Consider the following 19,685-nt stretch of genomic DNA (forward strand, 5'->3'; position numbering starts at 1 on the left):
CCATCCTTAAAGCAGATAAAGCTGAGGATGACTGTGCCCTCGCATGTCCTCCCGGGGAGCTTTGTTCGAGGGCAGCTGCTTCTCTGTGCAGATGGACACAGTGCAGAGGGAGAGAAGTGGAAAGTCAGATTGTTCACAGTGCACAGCAGCTGTTACACCTGGACATTGTTTGAGTTTGGTCCTGGCTTAGTCACACTGAAACCTTTCCAAGATTTTTCTCTGGACTCTTTTGTGTATGGCAGATGAGTGTCAACATATACAATAGGTTAAGTTCATTACGTGGGAGCCCATTTGCAGGCGGGGTTTCCTATCAGGAAATGGGCAGGTGGGTCCTCACTGCAAAGTTCTTAGGGTAATTGAAAACCATTGCTCAGAGTGACTGATGGCTCTTTCTGGGACAAGTGGATGTGTTACACAGAAGCCTGGTCCTGTGTGATTTCTCTGTAATTCTCATCTCATTTCTAATCCTCATTCTTCCTTCACCTCTTTTCCCTGAACCTCAGCCTTTCCCACCTTACCTCTTTTCAGTAAGGCAGTAGGGGATACCTATTTTGGACTTTACTTGGTAATAATTTTAAAAACACTTTGGTGATTTTGTTTTTTTAAAAACGGACTTTTATCACAATGGCTTTAGCAAACTGGCCATATTAAAACATGATGTACTCATACTGGTTATTTTCCATGTCAGCTCATGACCCAGTGGCTTCCAAACATGAGAGAGAGAAAGAGAGAAAGAGAGAGAGAGAGAGAGAGAGAGAGAGAGAGAGTCACCGGGGCAGCTTATTAAGGGTGTAGCTTCCTGGATAGCGTGATTGAGAAGGTCTGGGATGGGGTCTGTGGACTTGCCATTTGAAAAGCACCCTCAGGTGATTCCAGCGCAGATGCAGCCCACATTTTAAGGAGCCCTGATATAGAAAGACGATCATTGTTTTTTCATGGCTGTATGCTATTTCATTGTATCGAAATACCACAATATACTTAACCGTGCTTATTTTGAAGGACTTTTATATGGTTTCTATGCTTTCACAATTAAAAACTGCTGTACCATTTGTTTTTCCTGACCAGCATCACTGCGGCTTCTTTTGCTGGCCTCATACAGCCCACCCCCAAACACTACCCCCCACAGCTCTGCCTCACCCTCTTCCAAAAAATGCTCTTCCCCTGTTCTTACTGGAGACTTCCATAATCTGGGAAGACATCACTTCTCTGGCCAAAGTGACTGCCACCAGGGTAGGCATCTGACCCACACCATGACAATCCCATTATTCTGGCCATAGTTATTGGGTTAGAGGGAAAACTTCCCTGGGGTCTTTGGACAGTAGCCCAGAAAATGTGGCCCTTATTTCCTTACTGGTGGCAAGACTGGAAAAGGAGATCCTGGGAGTTATTCACAGACTTTTCCAGCCACGTGGATCATGGCTGCTCCTCTTCCAAAGAGCCCCAGTAGCATGCTTTCTGAGGCTCATTTGTCTGCTAAACACAAATCACAGCTCGGTTGGGCATATAATTCTTGGGCTCTAACCTTTTCCTCCACTGGATTCTGGCATTTACTGCTGCAGAACAGAGGCAATCCTAATTTTTGTTCCTTTGTAAGGGAATCTCATCCCACTCTTAGGTCTGTGTGTTTAAAATATGTGTGTGTGTGTATCTTTTATTTTTAATCCTTGAGATTAAAAAAGGCCATCACAGTAACAAAGTAGGCACTTTGGCTCTTCAGACAAGGTGTTTCTAGTACAGAAAGATTTTCTTTTAGTATGTTTTTAATTGCCACATTTTATTTAATATAAGATGCCTTCTCTGTGAGATGTTCTCTTGTTTTCTGTATTAAGACAAAATGTTACCCATTATAACTGTAAGAATCTATCAATTATAAGTCATATCCTAATTTCAGAGATATTAAAAATTCAAAAAATGTACTTAGAATCAATGAAATACACCATTACTTTTGCTTAGTTTGTTTCTCTTTTTCAAGTACATCCACTATTGGAATGTAAACTTTTTGTTCTCTGTCCTCTATATCTTTTGACTTCTTTTTTTCTCCCCTATTGCGAATACTTTTATTATACAGGTATCCTACACACAACAATTACTTGGGGAACATTTACAGGCATGGAGTTAGTTCAATTCCAAATCTCCATTTCACCCACATACACAGCACTGCATACTCATCTTAGGGTTCTGTCAACTTCTTTGATATTATCTTCTTTCTTCTGCATCCTGAGAGACTTCCTCACACTTTTTTTTCACATCAGTTCTATTTTCTGCAATACCAACTGTGCCATTTTCAGATTTTAATGTGGGATTTAAATTTTTAAATATTTTTCCTTACTTAATTCAAATAATTGAACATTTGTATATGTTTCTCAGCCCCCTTCATCTCAGTCTGCCATGTAATCTTGGGCCTGTTTACGTAGGATCTATGATTTCTTGTATTCTAGTCAGAATATGAACAGTTTCTATAATATAAATTTTCTTTTATAGCCCTTTTCAGAAATACGTTTTTTTTTTAAAGTCTTATAGTCTATATCTTTCTTACTGTTAATATCTTTCTTCATAGGCCTTAAAACTAAGAAGACAGCTATTCAGTCCTGACGTTCTCATGTAAAAAGAGGCATATGGATTCTTCTGGGTTCTTCCTTAAGTTCCACCTGTTTGTAGTTAGAATCAGTTTCTCAGCTTTTAAGCTGGAGAGCTGGCTCATATGCACAGCCTCTAGCTGTGGTTTCAAAGTCTTTTACTTACTATAAAACTGCTGATCTGAGCAGGAATCCCTACCTCCTACTTCCTTGTCTGCTCATTGACAAGGAGAGTTTGCAATTATTTCTAGTTCTTTAGTTGTTAAAGAAAAGTGAATGAAAAGCTGCAATCCCCAGCATACAACATACCATGGCTCTTCCAGCCCACAGCCCTTCTAGTTGCTAACTTAATATCTTAAAATATCTAATCACTTCTGTCCCAGATGCATTACATTGCTTAGAGCTGTAATCCTGGAATCAGTGTAAGAAAAGAGATATTCATATAGTGATTACTAGAGGCTGGGAAGGGGTGGAGGAATAGCCAGAGGTCGGATACAAAATTACAGTCAGGAGGAATAAGTTCTAGTGTTCTATAGCGCTGGAGAATGACTACAATTAACAACAATTCATATTTTATTTTCAAATAGTTAGAAGGGAGGATTTTGAATGTTCATAACACAAAGAAATGATAAATGTCTGAAGTGATGGATATGCTAATTATCCTGATTTGATCATTGCACATCATATAAGTGTATTGAAATATCACCTGTACTCCATAAATATATACAATTATCTATTAATCAAAAAATAAATTTAAAAACTTTAAAAGGGTTCTTCCTTTCTTTCATACAGAAGGAGGGCTGAGTTACCATCTTTGGTGGGCAAGGTGCACATATCGGGGAGGAAGGGCTAGGAGTACCCTACTGCTAGAGGACCCTATCACTCAGCAATTCTCTCTTTAACAATGGATATTCAATAATTATTTACAGGGAACCTCTCTGTGCCAGGCACTGTTTTGAACACTAGGGAAACTTCAGTGAACAACAGAAATAAAGTCTCTGCTTACATGAAGCTTATATTCTAGTTGGAATACATACAGTAAACAAGTAAGTAAAGATATGGTATGGCAGATGGAGATGAGAGCCATGGGGAAAAATGAAGCAGGGTAGGGACTAGGGAGTGCTGGGGTAGGGTGAATTGCTATTGCTATGGTCAGGGAAGGCCTGATGAGGTGACATGTGAGCAGAGGTGAAGGATGTCCCTTTTGGTGGGTCCATGGTTGACTAATATTTCTAGTTTCCAGTAGTATGGAAAGTTGGCATCTCTTCATGTGTTTTCATATATGTATCTATTGGAAGGCAGAGAAGGGTGAATTGTGCCCACCCACTTTTCTGTACTCATAAATCAGATGCCTTCAATAATTATAATTTTAAATAGCTCAAATACTCCAAATTTGACAGCCCAAAATTTAATCAACCAGTCCCCTACAGGTGACAATCCACATTATTTTCAACTGTCTTTATTTTACTTATACATTTTTAGTTGGAATAGAATCTATTACTATGAGTGGCCAGGCATTCGAGGAAAGCAGCTTGTGAATACAGATCAAAGGCCATGAAAATGCACATTTAGCATCAGGGCAGAGGAGTGGGAGACACCCGCTGGAGCTGGAACAGCAGGAAGGCTGAGCCCCAGCCACGCTGGACAGGGCGTCCTGGGAGCTGAGACCTGCAGGAGGTGGCCTCACCTCCCTAGCCCTTCCCCTATGCCCCTGCAGCCACAGCAATGTATAGCCACCAAGCAATGGCCTGGTTATTGGTATGAGTCCTCCCATGGCTTTAAGTGTGAGTTAAAAAGAATATAAGAAAACTGCAACGGTGAAGCAGGTCAAATGTTCTGTTAGATTCAGTAACAGTGTTCCCTTAATCAAGCAGATATTAAAGAAGAACAAGAAGCAGATGGCGCTGACTTCTGGCTTTCATCCACAGAAAAAGAACAGGAAAAATAAATTTCAATGCCTGTGATTGGGGTTATACTGAGGTTTCCAGCATCCAGGCAGGCAAATGCCTGGACAGCTGCTTAGGGCAGATGGGTCCTTTGACAGCTTAATATTGCAGAGTTTCTGGTGACTCCGTAGTTAGGGCAGCCAATGTGAGACCATCTGTTTACTAGTGGGCAGAAAAACTCACTACCAGCAGGTAGCCGCCACAGAGAATGACATACAAACCAAGAGTCAAGTCAGCCATGTTTCTAACCTCTGTAAAGCACACTGGCCTGGCCAACCACTGGCGCTGCAACCACAGAGAAAGAAACCCCACCTCAGAGTCACGTGACATTTACAATGAACCTATATAGAACGATAATATTCCAAGAGGTTTTATTTTGGATTATTTCAAGATACTGAAATGCCATGAGATAGATCACTGACTTAGAAAATTCTTTTGTTCTTTTCTACTATTCTAATCAAGAAAGGAAAATAAAAATTCAGAGCCACCTGTCACATACTTAAAAACTAGCTGCCATTTATTTTATTATTAAACTGAAAAACAATTTAGATTAGTAACACATGTATTTGTTGCAAAATGTTTATAGTGAAAAATAAATAAATCTCCCTCCTACCTCTTTCTCTCTACACTGAGGTGGCCCAGTCCTCTTTCTAGAGACACTGTTACCCATTTCCTGCATATCTTTCCAGAGATAGTCTATATTATACATAACCATATGTATATCTATCTATCTATATCTGTATATTATTAAATAGTGGAAAATGGCAAGGTATAGAGTGGTGTATATAGCATACCATCATTTGTGTAAAAAATGTTGTAAGGAGATATATCTGTATCTATCAACATATATCTATATTATAGGTAGATATAGATCTATCTACATAGATATATAAGCATCTCTCTCTCTCTTACTCTCCTTCCAACTTGTTTTTACACAAATGGTGGTTTGTTTATATACAGTATTCTGTACCTTGCCCTTTTTTTCCTACTCAACAATATATTTTAGAAATGGTTTTATACCAATATAGATAGAATCTTCTTGTTTTTGTATTGGCTGCATTTAAAATGAACAAAGACATATATATTAAAGGCTCTGAGAAGTACTGTAGTAAAGAAACCTGTTTAACTTCATTAGCATATCCTAAATGTATTGGATGTTGGGTCCCCCCGCCCCCTTCAGTGGAATTTCTACTCTACAGAATATAGCCTGGACTTGCTGATATGGTGTTCCAGGTGTTTATACATGGTGTCTTTTCTGATTGGTCTGTGCTTGAGCCATACTGGTTGTTAAATATTCTTAATGTCACTCTTTTGAATATACAGGCACACCTTGGAGATATTGTGGGTTTGGTTCCAGACCACCACAATAAAGTGAATATCACAACAAAGCTAGTCACACAAATTTTTTGGTTTGCCAGTGCATATAAAATAATGCATACACTATAATGTGGTCTATTAAGTGCGAAATAGCATTATGTATAAAAAAACAATGTATATATCTTAATTTAAAATACTTTATTGCTAAAAAATGCTAGCAATCATATGAGCCTTTAGCAAGTTGTAATCTTGTTGCTGGTGGAGGGTCTTGCCTTGATTCTGATAGCTGCTGATTGATCAGTCTTGTGGTTGCTGAAGGTTGGGGTGGGTGTGGCAATTTCTTAAAATAAGACAATAATGACATTGGCCACATTGATTGACTTCCTTTCAGGAAAGATTTCTCTGTGGCATGAGATGCTGTCTGATAGCATTTTACCTACAGAACTTCTTTCAAAATTGGAGTCAATTCTCTCAAACCCTGCTGCTGCTTTATCAACTAAGTTTATGTAATATTCTAAATCCTTTGTTGTCATTTCAACAATGTTCACAGCATCTTCACCAGGAATAGTTTTAACCTCAAGAAACCACTTTCTCTATTCAACCATAAGAGGCAACTCCTCATCTATTCAAGTTTTGTCATGAGATTGTAATAATTTAGTCACATGTTTAGGCTCCACTTCTAATTCTAGTTATCTTGCTATTTCTTCTGTATCTGCAGTTACTTCCTCCATTTAAGTCTTGAATTCCTCAAAGTCATCCATAAAGGTGGGAATCAATTTCTTCCACACTCATTAATGGTGATATTTTTACCTCCTCCCATGAATAATGAATGCTCTTAATGGCATCTAGAATGGTAAATCCTTTCTAGAAGGTTTTCAATTTACTTTGCCTGGATTCATCTGAGGAATCATTAGTTATGGAAGCTATAGCCTTACAAAATGTATTTCTTAAATAATAAAACTTGAAAGTCAAAATTACTCCCTGATCCATGGGCTGCAGAATGGATGTTGTGTTAGCTGGCATGAAAATAACATTACTATCCTTGTACATCTCCATCAGAGCTCTTGAGTGACTGTGTGTATTATTAATGAGCAGTAATATTTTGAAAATCTTTTTTAATGAGCAGTAGGTCTCAACAATGGGCTTAAAATATTCACTAAACCATGCTGTAAACAGATATGCTGTCATCCTGGCTTTGTTGTTCCATTTCTAGAGCACAGGCAGAGTAGATTTAGTATAATTCAAAGGGCCCAAGGATTTTAAGAATGGTCAATAAGCATTGGCTGCAACTTAAAGTCACCAGCTATATTAGACCCTAAAAAGAGAGTCAGCCTCTCCTTTGAAGCCAGCCATTGACTTCTGCTGTCTAGATATGAAAGTCCTAGATGGCATCTTTTTCCAATATAAAGTTGTTTTGTCTACATTGAAAATCTCTTGTTTAGTGTAGCCACCCTCATCAATGATCTTAGCTAGATCTTCTAGATCACTTGCTGCAGCTTCTCCATCAGCACTTCTGCCTTCACCTTGCACTTTTATGTTATAGAGGCAGATTCTTTCCTTTAACCTAATGAACCAACCTCTGCTAGTTTCTAACATTTCTCCTGCAGTTTCCTCACCTCTCTCAGCCTTCACAGAATTGAAGAGAGTTAGGGCCTTGCTCTGGATTAGGTTTTGGCATAAAGGGATGTTATGGCTGGTTTGGTCTTCTATCTAGATCACTAACACTTTTTCCATATCAGCAATAAGGCTGTTTCGCTTTCTTTTCATTTGTGTGTTCACCCGAGTAGCACTTTTAATTTCCTTCAAGAGCTTTTCTTTTGCATTCACAGTTTGGCTAACTGGCATAAGAGGCCTAGTTTTTGGCCTATGTTGGCTTTTGACATGCCTTCCTCACTAAGCTTAATAAGCTTAATCATTTCTAGCTTTTGATTTAAAGTAAGAGATTGCAACTCTTGCTTTCACTTACACATTTAGAGACCATTGAAGGGTTATTAACTGGCCTAATTTCAATACTGTGTATCTCAGGGAATAGGGAGGCCTGCGGAGAGGGAAAGAGATGGGGGGCTGCTCAGTGGAGCTGTCAGAACACACACACAACATTAAGTTCATCGTCTGATGTGGGTGCAAGTTTGTGGTTCCCCAAAACAATTACAATAGTAACGTCAAAGATAACTGACCACAGGTCACCATAACAGATATAACAATATTGACAAATTTTGAAATATTTTGAGAATTACCAAAATGTGACACAGAGACACAAAGTGAGTATGTGCTGTTGGAAAAATGGTGCCAACAGACTTGCTCAATGCAGGGTTGCCACAGATTTTCAATTTGTAAAAAAATGCAGTATCTGTGAAGTGAAACGTAATAAAATGAAGTATACCTATACTTTATTAAAGATTGTCTTCAAATGTCTTAGAAAACACGAATTGTACTTGGGGAGGCAGAAATAATGGGACCAGGTTGTGTAAAGACTACAGGAGGTGAGAGAAAGAAGCTAATTTATATTTCACTGGATTTAGTTTCAGAATTTGTATGGAAGGTCTGGCTTCAGCTCATGAGAGAAGATGGTGATGAAGAGAAATTTATTCAAGGAGAAGCTTTGTCTTTTTGTTTTTTTAAATCATGAAATGTTTCAAACATCAGTGTATTTTGACTGTGAAATTTGATTTGTGTCTTTTTTATACCTTCCATGTCTCTAGTTCACTTATAAACATCTGAAATTTAGTTATAATAACTTATAATGTCTGGATCTGCTAGTTCTAATATCATTATCGGTTCTGGGTTGGTTTCGTTGGATGACTTTTGCACCTTCATAATGGGGTGTATTTTCCTGCCTATTTGTATGCCTGGTAATCCTTGACTGGATGTCAGACATTGTGAATTTTACCTTGTTAGGTGTGGATATTTTTGTATTCCTATAAATATTCATGAGCTTTGCTCCAGGACATAATTAAAATACTTGGTAGCAGTGTGATCCTTTTGGGTCTTGCTTTTAAGATTTATTAGGTGGGACCAGAGCAGCATTTATTCTAAGGCCAATTATTCCTACCTACTAAGATAAAAACCCTTCTACCCAAATGCCCTGTGAACTATGATATTCTTTAGTTTGCCTTGCTAGAACAAAAACTACTCCTCGCTCTGTGTGAGTGCAGGGCACTGTTCCCTCCGGTCCTCTTAGCTGGTTCTTTCCCCAACCTTGGGTAGTTTTGAGCCCTTTCCTCCCAACTTCTGCCTAGAAAACTTCTTAGGATGTTTGCTCTTTAGGGAAATTATCTGGAAGATAAAGAATTGGTCTGGAGTTAAATCCCTCTCACCTTTGGATTTCCATAATTAACCCAGGAACAAATAAGATTATGTGCCACATCATTATGCTTGTAAAACACAATGTGAATTCCAAAGTCACACCAATGATATTTGATACTTGACAATAAAGGAAAATAGCTAGAAAAAAATCAAATTAACCTTTTTTCAAGAAGTCAATAGTAAGTTGATAACTATAATTCTAAGTCAAAATTTGAAGCCTGAATTTTCTGGGGGCAGGGAGGAGAGATTTTATCTTTCATTTCTACTTTATCTCTTAAGTGTTAAGATAGGAACATCAAGAATAAACAATAACAACAACAAAAACCCTAGCATCTTGACAGTCTTTTCCTTACATTTATGAATTTTAAAGAAATTAAAAATTCTTATATATATATACATATATATATTAAAGATAGAAGCCATCCACCTAAAAATGTATCTCAGGATGCATATGCTAGGAAAAGAAAGCAACTGATGAATTGTAGGGTCAGATTCACACATTTCTGTTACTTATAGAAGGCATTTAACAGGAGTTAGAATTTAGTCCACAAAGACCCAGATTGAAACAAAATACTTCAATTTCCCCAGCAAAAACTAATGTGTTCATAAGTTTAGGCATCTAAATTAAATGCAGCAAATTAAAATTCCTTTACTTGTCCATACTTCACTATAACTAAATATTAGTGGTAAAGTAAGTCTGCTTATTTGAGTTATAAACATTTATTGCAGCGATGCCTTCTTCAAATCTGTCCCTTCCATTCTAAGATCTTTAGTATTTTGCTTAGCTTTATAATTATTTGGCAGATGGAAGGGACGTTTTCAAAGGCCTATGTGTTTATTATTGATATTACTTTTTGGTAATTCCTTAGTTAGATTCTTTTTTTTTCCCACCAGATGACCATTAAGCATTATTTTACTTATAGTATGTAAAAGCATTTAATTATATAAGATAGTTAAAGATCTCCTTTGATCTAGAATACAAGGTTTAATAACATAAAATAAGTGGTCTGTGTGGCCCACCTTTAAAAGTATACTCTGTACATTTATCAGCAAAAATGAACATAGTAGAATTAGACATTTGGATATCTGATTCTAAACATGTTTTTGTTTAGAGAAAGAAAAGCTATGTCTAAAGTGAAAAACAAATACTAATAAGGAGTACTTGATTAAGAACTGAACACTTGTATCATTTCTCAATTGTTGATTCTGATGAGTGTTCTTCTCCCAGCATCAGGGTGGGCTGGGGGAGGCAAAGGCAGCATGCCACAAAAGAAACATTTCACTCTGCAGAGACACACCTACCCAGATACTCCACAACCTCTTATGGGAAGAAAAAACCCGTCTCTAAAACAACTCCAATAAATAGCCAGACAAAATCACTTCCCTGCTTAAAATTATCCATTCACTGGTCCCATCACCCTCAGGATCTGCTCTCTGTTTATATTTCTTACATCACTGTACACCACACACATATTCTCTCCCACTGCCCCCCCCCCCAGATATCATCTAGGCTTACTATGAGGTTCTCAGAATATGCCATGTTCCATCATGACTATGTATTTTTGCAGTTATTGCCTCTCTCAGGAATTCCTTTAGTCTTCATGGACCTACATGTCATCCTCAATCTGCCTTCCAATTTGTTTATAGTCATAGTGGACATACTAACTGATTATATTTGGGGTAAATAAGCTGTGACAATAAGAATATAAGGTAATTTTTCTGTATCTTGGATTTTATTATATTTGGATTGGCAGTGAAAAAAAAATCACCATTAGGGAAATCTCTTTCACTGTTGGTTCAGCTGGAGACTGGAAAAGTAGAGGACCATTCCTAATCTTGAAACTTAGCCTGGATGCTAATTTTGCCTTCTGTGAAACAGATGATTTAAGTTGTCCTTATGGAGGAAAATAACTCAATACATTAAAATTGGCAAAAAACAAATTTGGTGATAATTATAATCAAAGATTTTTATATACTTAAAACTTGTCTTAGTTACAAAAATGAAACTTTACCTCTTGAAATGATTCACCAGCACTCCAACGAGTTCTCCAATTCGACTCTCATGGGTTGGCTGCTTGCTGAACAGACAGACAATGAGGTCTTTGTTGTCTTTTGTATGGAACACTACAAGTTGGTCCTTTCCATTGGAGACGCTCAGACCAGTTAACTGCAAAGAGACAATGCATGGAAAACTATTAGGATGGTTCTCAAAAGAATGAATTTTAAGATATATTTTATAGTGGTCTTGCTCGTAAGACCAATGACTTTTAATCTTTATCAAGTTTCATGGAACAAACAGATGGAAGGGAATAATAAAAAGCAGAAATGAATGAAATTGAAGAAAACCCAGAGAAAATCAATGAAACAAAGAGATGGTTCTTGCAAAAGATTAATAAAATTGATAAACCTCTAGCCCAAAAGAAAAAAAGAAAACCTTATTATCAATATCAGAAATAGAAGAGGTGTTACTACTACAGACCACATAGACATTAAAAGGACAATAAGGGAATATTTGGAATAACTCTATGTACAACAACTTATATAAAACCAAATAAATCCTCAAAAGCCACTACCAAAACTTATATAAGAAGAAATAGCCTGAATAGTTCTATATTTGTTTAAGAAATTAAATTTACAGTTAAAAACCTTTTAAAAAAGAAAACTCTAGACCCAGATAATTTCACTAGTGAATTCTACCGATTATTTAAAAAGGAAACACCAATTCACCATATCCCTTCTAGAAAACAGAAAACAGGGGAACGATTCCTAACTCATTTTGAGGCCAGCATTATCCTGATACCAAAAATAGATACAAGAGTATAAGAAAACTACAAACTGATATCCTCCATCAACATGGATGTAAACACAGTCAACAAAATATTAGCCAATTGAATCCAACAGTACAAGAAAACAATAATACACCATGACCAAGTAGAGTTTACCTGAGAAATATAAGGCTAGTTCAGTATTCAAAAATCAATCACTCAATGACAGAATAAAATGAAAGAGTAAAAAAAAAAAACCCTCACAAGATCATATTAATTGATGTAGAAAAAGCACTCCACAAAATTCAACATCCATCCATGACAACAATTTCTCAGCAAACAAGGATTAGAGGAGAATTTAACCTGATAAATGACATCTACAAAAATGCCACAGTAACATCATATTTAGTAGAGAAAGACTGAATGTTCTCCTCTAGGATCTGGAACAATGCAAGGATTTCCACTGTCACTGCTGCTGTGCAGGATTACACTGGAAACCCCAGCCAGTGCAGCAAGGCAGGTTAAAGAAATTAAAAGGCATACAGACTGAAAGGAAGAAACAAATGTCTCCATTTTCAGATTACATGATCATCTATAGAAAATCCCGAGAAATCTACAAGATGTCTCCCAGAACTAATAAGTCACAGGATACAAAGCCAACACACAAAAAATTCTATGTACTAGCAGTGAATAATTGGAAACAGAAGTTTAAAAACAAACCCAGGCCGGGCACGGTGGCTCACGGCTATAATCCTAGCACTTGGGAGGCCGAGGCGGGTGGATCGCTCGAGGTCAGGAGTTCGAGACCAGCCTGAGCAAGAGCGAGACTCCTGTCTCTACTAAAAATAGAAAGAAATGATCTGGACAACTAAAAATATATAGAAAAAATTAGCCGGGCATGGTGGCGCATGCCTGTAGTCCCAGCTACTCGGGAGGCTGAGGCAGAAGGATTGCTTGAGCCCAGGAGTTTGAGGTTGCTGTGAGCTAGGCTGATGCCATGGCACTCACTCTAGCCTGGGCAACAGAGCAAGACTCTGTCTCAAAAAAAAAAAAAAAAAATCTACCACAACTCACAAAACAAAAATACTTAGATATAAATCTAACGAAATGTGTTTGGGACTTATATGTTGAAAACTACAAAATGTTGAAGAAGTCAAATTAAAATGCTGATGAGGCCAGGTGTGGTGGTTCAGGCCTGTAATCTTAGCACTTTGGGAGTGAGGTGGGAGGATCACTTGAGGCCAGGAGTTCAAGACTAACCTGAGCAAGAGTGAGACCCCATCTCTACTAAAGATAGTAAAATTAGCTGGGCGCAGTGGTGCACACCTGTAGTCCCAGCTACTAGAGAGGCTGAGGCAGGAGGATTGCTTGAGCCCAGATGATGCCACCATACTCTAGCTGGGGTGACAGAGTGAGACCCCGTCTCAAAAAAAAAAAAAAAAAAAAAAAAGAAAGGAATAAAAGAAAATCTAAATAAATGGGAGAAATAACGTGTTCATGGATTGGAAAACTTAACATTATTAAGATGTCAATTTTCCCGAAATTGACCTATAGATTTAATGCAATCCCAACCAAAATCCCAGGAAGATTTTTTGTAGATATCAACAAGCTGATTCTAAAATGTATACAGAAAGGCAAAAGCACTAGAATAGCCACAACAATTTTGAAAAAGAATGAAGTTGGAGGACTCAGAGTGGCTGCAGTAATACTTAACTAGAAAGCTGCATTAATTAAGACAATGTAATTTGCAAAGGAATAAAAACAGATCATAAATAGACCCACAAGAATATGGCCAATGGATTTTTCATAAAAGTGCAAGGCAAGCCAATTGAGAAAGAATAATTTAGACATTTGGAATAACCTGGAACATTTGGACATCCCCATGCCCACAGAAATAAATGTCTACCTAAATCTCACATCTTATAAAAAATTAATTCAAAATGCACCACAGACCTAAATGTAAAATATAAAACTAGAAAGCTTTTAGAAGAAAACACAGGAGAAAATCTTTGTGACCTTGGGTTAGGAAAAGATTTCTTAGAAATGACACCAAAAGCACAATCCATAAAGAAAAAAATTGATAAACTGAACTTCATCAAATTTAAAAGTTTTGCTCTGAGAATGACACTGGTAAGAGAGTGAAAAGACTAGTCACAGACTAGAGAAAATATGTGTAAAGATACATCTGATAAAGAACTTGTATTCAGAATATATAAAGAGCTCTTAAAACTTAACAAGAAAGCAAACGACTCAATATTGTTGGTGGGAATGTAAAATGGTACAGCCACGGTGCAGACAGTTTGGTGGTTAACTCAAAAAGTTAAACGCAGAATTACCGTATAAGCCAGCAACCTTCCCCAAAGTGTTTATCTTAGAGAAATACAAACTTAACGTTCACACAAAAACTTACACATGAATATTTATAGCAGCTCTATTAATAATTGCTAAGAATTGGAAACAACCTAAATATCCATCAACAGGATAAACAAACTGTGATACATCTACGTAACAGAATGATATTGAGCAATAAAAAGGAACAAACTAATGATACAAATTATTGATATGCAACAATATGGATAAATCTCAAAGGTACTATGCTGAGCGAAAACAGCCAGTCTCAAAAGGTTATATACTCTATGATTCCATTTATATGGTATTCTCTAGAAGACAAAATTTTAAGAATGAACAACAGATGGTTAGTTGTCAGGTTTGAGGCTGGGAGGAGCCTAATACAACGGAGTTTTTTGAGGTGATAGATGTATTCTGTATCCCAATTGTGGTGGTGGTTACATAAATCTATGCATGTGTTGAGACTCATAGACCTGTATGCCACCACCACCCACAAAAGTTAATTTTATTTATTATGTGTGAATTAAAAAAATATATAGTTCCCTGGTTGTTTTGATCCCTAGATATTACACTTTGGCCAATAGAGCAAAAGCTGGAGTGATTTCTCACTCTGTAGTTTGTTCTTCTATTGCAGAAAATACCAAAGTGCCACCTCCTGGTTGCCACAGGTGCTATCGGTTAGGCAGCCATCAGCAAGGACGAGGTGGCCACTGGGATGCACAGTGCCAGGCAGCCTGGGGCGGGGATGGACGTACCAAGGATGCTGAAGATGTAATCCCTGTTCTTGGGATTCATAATCCAGTTGGAAGAGACAAATATCAAACGATTAAAGGAAACTTTCACAGTTTATAGATTTGGAAGGCCATTTAGCTCCATGGCCACATTTTACAGACAAGGAAATTGAGCCTCGAGGAGGTTAGCTGATTTGTAGCTTGGAAACTAGAACTCAGGCCTGCAGACTGACTTAGACACATGTTCTTTCTATCACACCAGGCTTTTGCAAATATCATGTATGACTGAACATAAGCTATATAAACAGGTATTCCTTTGAATAAATTTTCATAGGAGGTGAGATTTTAGGTTAATTTTAAAGAATGCCAGGGTCGGTGTTTAACAGAGAGAAGGAAAAATATCCAAGGAATTGGAAATCATTCGCCAACCTGTGTAGATTCATGGGCTTTCTGGGGCCATTGGCAAGAGAATATAGCAATCTATAAGTTTCTCTGAACAAAAGAGAAACTCCTTATCAAGGCTGCCCCTCTCTCAGTTGTCTCCTTCTATGCTCTGATAAATCTAAACCTTCCCCTTCTTTGGCCTGAGGATTTGAGTCTCTCATTATAACCCACGTGAATTCTCCAGCCTCTGTGCCACTTAGAGGTACTGCATCCAGATGATTTTCATATGATTAAATTAAAAATATCATTTTCATTTTAAAAAACATTTTACATCTATCATGCTTCACTCTCATTTGATTATTTTATATGTAAAATTCAAAACTGAATTTATGTAGCACTTCACAGGAGAGCTTGATTAAAGCTTAATGAAATGAGAATTGTAACAACTGTAACTCTGCCAGCTTATCCCAGGAGCATTAGCTGCAGGGGTTTGGGGAAGAGAGAGGTTCAGCAATGAATGCTGCCTGGGCCAGAGGACAGAATACTGTGACTGTTCTCAGCTGCCACCCCAACTCAGGGTGTGGGCTTCTCTCCCTCCCTTTCCTATTCTTCCCGGTCTGGGTAGGAATTCTTCCCTGTGGGTAGGAATTCTCCATGTATACGCTCAGGCTCAGTGGTGTGCCAGAGTCCTGAAAGAAAAGAGGGAAAATGGCACCTAATTTGCTCTGCTACACAGATAATGAAAGACGTAGTCCCTGTTGTTGCCAAAGCAGGACAAACAGCACCCAGAATGTCCCCTTTAGCTCTGGGAGACAGGATGGTAAATGGGGAGTAGTGGCCTAAGGAATGATGACCTGGGTGTTAATCCCAATTCAGCCATGTGATCTTGAGTGCATCATTCCATTTCTGGGGTATCTGTCTCCTTTTCTGCAAAATAATGACAACACCAGGTGCCTCCTCTACCCTACAGGGCTGTGGTAAGGATCAAATAGTGGCAACTCTGGGGTATAAAACAATAAATGAGCAAAAAGTCCCTCTGTCTTCAAGGGTCTTACACTCTAAGTGAAAATATGACAGCAAAACTTTGTCACTGAAAATGTAATTTAAAAAAACTTTACAATACTTGCAAATGGAAAGCATTGTGTTAAAATACCTCAGTTAGGAAGGGGTCACTACTTCAGTTATTTATGGGCAGCTACAAGAGAGAAACTCCTTATGAAGGTTGCCTCCTTATTTCTCGTAATCTGTGGAATTTCTATGCTATGATAAATCTAAACCTCCCTCTTCTTCGGCTTTGAAGATTTAAATGGCGCAGACGGAGTCTCTGATTGCAACCCATCTCAATTCTCCCAGCCTCGCCTTAAGCAAGAAGGACCAAACAGTAAACACAAAGACAAATAAAAAGATCAGCAGTTTGAAGGAGGAGGAGAGTCTGAGGAATTGGAGTAAATACCCTCTTCTGTGACAGAATGAACACAGACATCCTCCTCTGCAATGGAAGAGAGCAGAGCGCACTAGAAGAGAAAACCTCTAACCTATATTCTCATTTATGACATCAGTGCAAAACAGACCAATATTAAAGAAATAATTCTGAAAGACAAACATAAATTAAATAAACGATGGAAGCAATAACAGAATAGATACTGTAGAAAATTAAAGAATAATAGAAGAAAATTTCTCAATGCCTGAAAGATTTGTATCTTTAGATGGAAAGGGATCACTGGTACCAGCCAAACTTAACAGACACTCATATGGATGTGTAGCCCAGAGAAGTTTCAAATTCCTAGAATAAAGGCGAAAAATCTTTGAGAACCAAGACATGAAAAAATAAGTCATCTACATAGGAAAACAAAATTCAGGTTTACATTCTTTTTTTAAAACAAGTTGTTTCTTCTGTCTGAAAACAAAGGAAGGTATGAGAAAAGAAGACGAAGGAAACTCATTAGTTTTGTCATCATTCATATGAAGAGATAAGTAAATCCATTTTATTCTTGGCATTGACTAAAAAAGATAAATTTAAATATTTAGCAGTAATCATTAAAATAGAAAAAGGATGTATAATTTTCTAATCATTAGTAAAAGCAAATAAATAAAACTTGACCAACGTAGCAACTAGAAAAAAGGAAATAGCACAGGAGCATAAAAAATAGAAAGTATTTAAATAACATGATTGAATGTAAGAAAAACTTTTTCTCAGTTTCTATAAGAAATGTGAATGGGGCTGGGCGCAGTGGCTCACGCCTGTAATCCTAGCACTCTGGGAGGCTGAGGCGGGTGGATCGCTCGAGGTCAGGAGTTTGAGACTAGCCTGAGTGAGACCCCGTCTCTACTAAAAATAGAAAGAAATTATCTGGGCAACTAAAAATATATATAGAAAAAAAAAAATTAGCCAGGCATGGTGGCACATGCCTGTAGTCCCAGCTACTCAGGAGGCTGAGGCAGTAGGATCGCTTAAGCCCAGGAGTTTGAGGTTGCTGTGAGCTAGGCTGATGCCACGGCACTCACTCTAGCCTGGGCAACACAGTGAGACTCTGTCTCAAAAAAAAAAAAAAGAAATGTGAATGGGATACAACTTCACTGAATGACGAAAGCTCATAGATTAGGTAAAACCCAAAATTTAACTATACTCTGTTTATGAACTGTTTTCCATGTTTAAAACAAAAGACATGGAAAAATAAAAAACAAAAGGATGGACAAAGATATACCAGAAAGAGAGCAGGGATAGGAATGATAATAGCAGATGATGCAAAAGCCAAGGCCAAAACCACAAATCTTTTCTTGTTTTATTTTGATAAAAAATATAACCTAAAAAATAAAAACCATCAGTCTTTATGCATTGAATAAGATGGTACTGAAACATATAAGGGACTGGTATAATATAAGAAGAAATGGGCTAAATCATGATTTTAGTGGGTGACCCAGTCTTCTACAGTCAAGCAGACCAAAAACAAATGAAGGCAGGGAGGCTGAAAAGCCAACAGATTTATGAAATTATATGGAACTATCACACACACTTATTATATCTCTGAAACATTTACACAGATTTATTATGTATTAGGCCACAAAGGAATACTCCTCTCTCAATTATAAAAAGTAGGAAATGCATTAGTCACATTCTATAATCATAGTATAATAAAATGAGAACATTATAACAAAAGGTTAACAATGACAAAACAATCTTACCATTGAGAATTTAAAATAGAAACAAAACACCTCTTTAAGTTACTCCCAGATTAAAGAGACTGCAGTTGCAATTACAGATAATAAGGAAGTTAATGAGAAAGAGAACTTTACACATCAAAATTCATGGGATGCAGCCAAAGCTATATTTGGAAGAAAATACATTGTCTTAAATACTTTTATTATTAAATAAGAAAGTAGAAAAGCAAATTAAATAGTCAACTGAAAAAGCTAGAAGAGAACAAAAGAAATCTAAGTAAAATAAAAATTAAGATAAAAGCAGAAGTTTATGCATGAGAAGAACAACATACATAATAAATTAAAGAGCTAGTTCTTTGAAAAGACCAAACCCTCAGAGTCTTGTTAAGAAAAATACAAGGCAAAAGCACAAATACCTAATGTTAGGAATAAGAAAGGGATTTAAGGAAAGGCGTGTTGACTCTATAAATTATAAGAGAAGAACATTTGTAATTTTGTATTAATGAATTAAAGTTTGTGAAATGCATGATTTTATAGGAAGATACAAATTGCTAAAATTGATTTAAAAAAAGATAAAATAATCAGAATTGATTTATAACTTGAGAAAAATTTTTTTCCATTGCCAGAGAAACACTTTCTTTGTTGTTACTAGGCACAGATGATATTATGGGCAAACTTTCAAGGCCCAGGTAATTCCTATCCTACTTAAAGTGCTCTACAACACAGAAAAAGACAGAAGCCATATTGACTAATTATATTTATTCCTGGTAGCAAAGCTTGCTGAATCAATGCCTCTCTCTCTCTCTCTCTCTCTCACACACACACATACACATACACAAACAACCCCTAGAGGTCAATCTAATGTGTAAGTACAGATGCAAAAATCTAAAATAATGAACAAAACTGGATTCAACAGGGTGATACACCATGATCAAGAGAGTCTACTCCACGAGTGTAACGATGGTTCACTAGTAAGAAATGCATCAATATAACTTAGTTTATTAATAGGTCACATTTACATGTTATCTATGTGCTTGTCTAACTAAAATTATCTCCTTGGGGTCAGGCTTGATGGCTTTCACTTTTTGAAGCAAGTATGAAATTTTGTATTTGTACCACTTTTATTTTACAATACCCCATGGTACAGAAAAC

The 19,685-nt window shown here is 37.1% G+C and overlaps 1 protein-coding gene across 1 annotated transcript in view; it reads right to left on the reverse strand.

The window, feature by feature from the left end:
• Positions 1-19,685, reverse strand: part of MYO1D (myosin ID) — a 320,017-nt gene that overhangs the window by 80,868 nt on the left and 219,464 nt on the right. The window contains exon 21 of the mRNA XM_045525468.1: positions 11,158-11,312. Coding sequence (XP_045381424.1) covers positions 11,158-11,312 — 155 coding nt within the window. The remainder of the gene's footprint in view (positions 1-11,157; positions 11,313-19,685) is intronic.

This window comes from Lemur catta, chromosome 15, assembly GCF_020740605.2.
Source record: "Lemur catta isolate mLemCat1 chromosome 15, mLemCat1.pri, whole genome shotgun sequence".
NCBI lineage: Eukaryota > Metazoa > Chordata > Mammalia > Primates > Lemuridae > Lemur > Lemur catta.